This window comes from Prunus mume, linkage group LG3 (assembly GCF_029339155.1).
Source record: "Prunus mume cultivar Tortuosa linkage group LG3, ASM2933915v1, whole genome shotgun sequence".
NCBI classification, from domain to species: domain Eukaryota; kingdom Viridiplantae; phylum Streptophyta; class Magnoliopsida; order Rosales; family Rosaceae; genus Prunus; species Prunus mume.
The window spans coordinates 26102023-26105896 of record NC_142700.1 but is presented as its reverse complement, the minus strand read 5'-3'; the positions used below and the strand labels follow the sequence as shown (position 1 = coordinate 26105896).

Here is a 3874-nt window from a genome sequence, read left to right as displayed (position 1 = left end):
CATTCACGACTTCGTCATTGTATACTTAGATGACATTCTCATATTTAGTGTCACATGAGAGGACCATCTTCCTCATATTGCTCAAGTTTTGGAGGTTCTATGAACAAATCAGTTACAGTTAAACGATAAGAAGTGTGAATTTGGGAAACAACACCTCGTATACTTGGGATTCATTGTTGGTGCAGGAGAACTGAAAATGGAGCTAGAGAAAGTACATGTGATTTCTCAATGGCCTACACCCCGTTCAGTAACTGAAGTTTGGAGTTTTATAGGTGCATGTCAATATTTGCGAAAGTTTATTCGACACTTTTCACAAATTGCAGCACCCTTACATTCTATTACAAAGGCCAATCAAAAGTTTGAATGGTCGAGAAACCATGCGGAATATTTCCAGTTGTTGAAACGGAAGATTACAGAAGCCCCAGTATTAGCATTACCGAATTTGCAGAGACAATTTGAAGTGGAAGCAGATGCATCAACCTATGCTATGGGAGCCGTATTATTTCAAGATGGAAAACCAGTTTCATACCATTATGAGATGTTTAGTGGACCGGTATTGAATTATCAGACTTATGACAATGAGTTGTATGCAATGCATCAAGCAGTGAAACATTGGAGAGCTTACTTGTTGGGAAATGAAGTCGTAGTTCACTCAGATCATAAACCTCTTCAGTTTTTAACTACATAGTCTAAGTTGCAGCAAGCTCGCCATATGAAATGGATGTCTTACCTACAACAATTCAATATTGTGATAAAGTCCAAGAAAGGAGCAACTAACAAGTTGGCAGATATGTTATCTAGACCACCTATACCAGTTAGTTCCGCATTGCTGGTGGCTATGTAAATCCAACCCATTGTTCCTTCTGAATATGCCAAAGGGTATGACACAGATACTGATTTCAACTCAGACTATGTTAAGCTACTATAAGGAAAGACTAGTGAGTTCCAATTGAAGGATGGACTAATGTACAAGGGCATGCAATTGTGCATTCCAAAAGATGGCGACAGATTGTAGTGGATTCGTGAGGCTCATACTTCCAAAGTAGCAGGACATTTTGGAGTTGAGAAGACTTTATTGAATCTTCGTCGCTATGTTTATTGGCCAAAGATGCATCTCGATGTTTGACAATACATTCGAGGTTGTGTTCTATGCAACACATCGAAGCCTTCCAACAGAAAGTTAGGACTGTATCTTCCATTACCAGTACCTAGCCAACCATGGGAAAGTATCTCGATGGATTTCTTAGGTGGATTGCTTAAAACCAAGTCTAGAAGTGACTACTTGTTTGTGGTGGTAAATCGTTTCAGTAAGATGGTGATTCTCATTACATACAAGAAGACCGTTACTGGAGAAGGAGCTGATAAGTTATTTTTCCAATATGTTTGGAAGCATTTTGGCCTACCTACATCAATTATTTCTGATAGAGACAGTTGATTCTTAGGCCATTTCTGGAGGTTGTTATGGGGAATGATGGATACCAGATTGAAAAGAAGTACTCCATTTCATCCACAGACAGATGGGCAAACGGAGGTCATAAACCGAACTATGGTACACTTGTTGAGAGGTTACAATTCCAAGCATCCGAAGACTTGGGATGAAAGTCACCCTTACTTACAGTTTGCTTTCAACCGAGCAATTCATGGCTCCACACTCAAATCTCCATTTGAGGTTTGTTTAGGTTATTTACCTCAGAGTCCTTTTGATTTAGCCTTCACTATGAGTGACCGACCATTAAGTGGGAAAGAAGAAGAAGAACATATTCGAGCACAGAAATTTCTCGAATGAGTCAGAAAGATTCATATTGAAGTGGAGGCACAACTGAAATGTTCTCAGCAACGATATAAAGCTTGCCATGATAAGCATCGTGTGCCATGTAACTTCAAATAAGGTGACCTAGTATGGTTACACCTTGGAAAGGAGTGGCTAACTGGTGAAGGCAAGAAACTGAAACCTATTTGTTATGGACCGTTCAAGATCATCAAACAAATTGGTGATAATGCCTTTCAACTTGAATTACCACCGTACATGCATATGTACTCGGTCATCAATGCCGAGAATCTTAAGCTTTTTGAGCCATCTCCATTTGATGATGATCCTGACTAAGACACATGCCTTCCATCAATTGATGACTTAAAGATTGAACAAGAAGATCCTTTGCAGGAGGATTGTAACTTGGAACAGAAGGTTCGTGAGACTCGACATGGAAAGTATGAGTATTTCCATATTGGCAAAAATGGTCAATTTCCTATCAAGTCGAAGTGGTATATTTGAGACAAGGCAATAACAAAGTGGTATATTTGAGACAAGGCAATAACAAAGTTTCCTCATCTCACAATTTAGCTTGACTAGGAGCTTAAGCATCTTAAATGGGGGAGCCATGATCCAAGAGGATCCTGCATATACTATTATATCATTATTTAATTATTTTAAAACCATAAATAATTTGTGGTTTAAAACAATTGGTTTTAAACCACCAACTATGTATGGTTTTATGTACGTTGGTGTTTTAAAAACCATTCAACTCTTTTGGTTTAAAAACACTTCCTATTTTAAGTTTGCTAATTTAGGATAATGAACTTGTATATAAACCTCATTTGATGAATGAATTAGACAAAACAGTCTTGGTAAGCAATTCTGAAAGCAGAACTCAAAGTAGTTCCTTAGCTTCTTCCTTTTGTTTATCTAATTGTCTTAAAATTCCTATCGACTACAAGTTTTGGATCACATGAATAACCTTTGAAGTCTTGGTGTTAGTGGAAAATATTTAAGCACCTTCCATGGAACCCTTTTACCTTTCTTTTTGCTACCCTTTCTTTGTCTCTTCCATCTCGAAAGCTTACATGTAGGACACTGCATTGCATTTGTATGCTCCTTATAATAAATGATGCAATCATTACTGCATGCATCTATTTTATCATAATGAAGACCCAAATCTGAAATAATATTCTTTGCACCGTTAGTGGTTGTAGGTAACTTCTCACAAAAAGGAAATGCATTTTTCAACAATCTTAGCAACATACCAAATGCTTTGTTACTCATAGTACCGTTATCCTTGATATGCATTAGGCTAACAACAAAAGACAAATTAGAATACGACTCACAACCAGCGTACAATGGTTGTTCTGTCTCTTCTAACAATTTATAAAACTTGTGTGCATCTCCATTTGGATCTTGTGGACAATCTTCTTCTATTAAACCATACATATCATTATCGCGCTCCATACTGGCCACATCATTTCCATCATTGTCACTATCACATTCATCACTTTCGTCACTATCCTCATCCTCATCCTCACCGTGCAAATACCCTGTAGTATAAGTCAGCTTAATTCCGTTAAAAAGAAGATGCTCGTGTACTTCATGCCTCAAATGTCTATATCTATTACTGCATTTTGTGCAAGGACAAAAGATCTTAGAATCATCCAGCTTAACATGGTTGTATGCATAATTAAGAAAACTTTCAACTCCTTCAAAATAATCTTCTGACGACCTCCCAGATTGCATCCAATATTTATCAATAGGCATTTCTCTACATAAATAAGTTCCAATTAATGTTAATAGAACAAATTACCAGAAATTCAGATATGAAAACTATATCAGGGACATCGAAACGAAAGTCACATTTATTAGTGTGTCACTGTACTATTATCAGGGAACTGGCATAGAATAGACAATAGCTTAGAAAAAAAAGCTAGAACCCATATAGCTGTAAGAGAAAGTAATATTATTTAAAGGAATATAAGTTTACAAAGGAACCTTTCCTTATTGTGACAGAATATATTCATAGGCTCTTTGAGGTATGGGAAGTGGTGTGTGGAATTGAGAACAAGCATTATATCCTATACATTCTAAATAACGAGTTAGTGGTTGCAT

The 3874-nt window shown here is 37.0% G+C and overlaps 1 protein-coding gene across 1 annotated transcript; it reads right to left on the bottom strand.

Annotated features, from left to right (window-relative positions):
- Positions 1–2722: 2722 nt before the first annotated feature.
- On the bottom strand, positions 2723–3526 carry LOC148919248 (uncharacterized). Its single transcript, XM_089048823.1, has one exon. It carries the CDS (start codon positions 3524–3526, stop codon positions 2723–2725), a length of 804 nt encoding a protein of 267 aa, XP_088904949.1.
- Between the last annotated feature and the right edge of the window lie 348 nt (positions 3527–3874).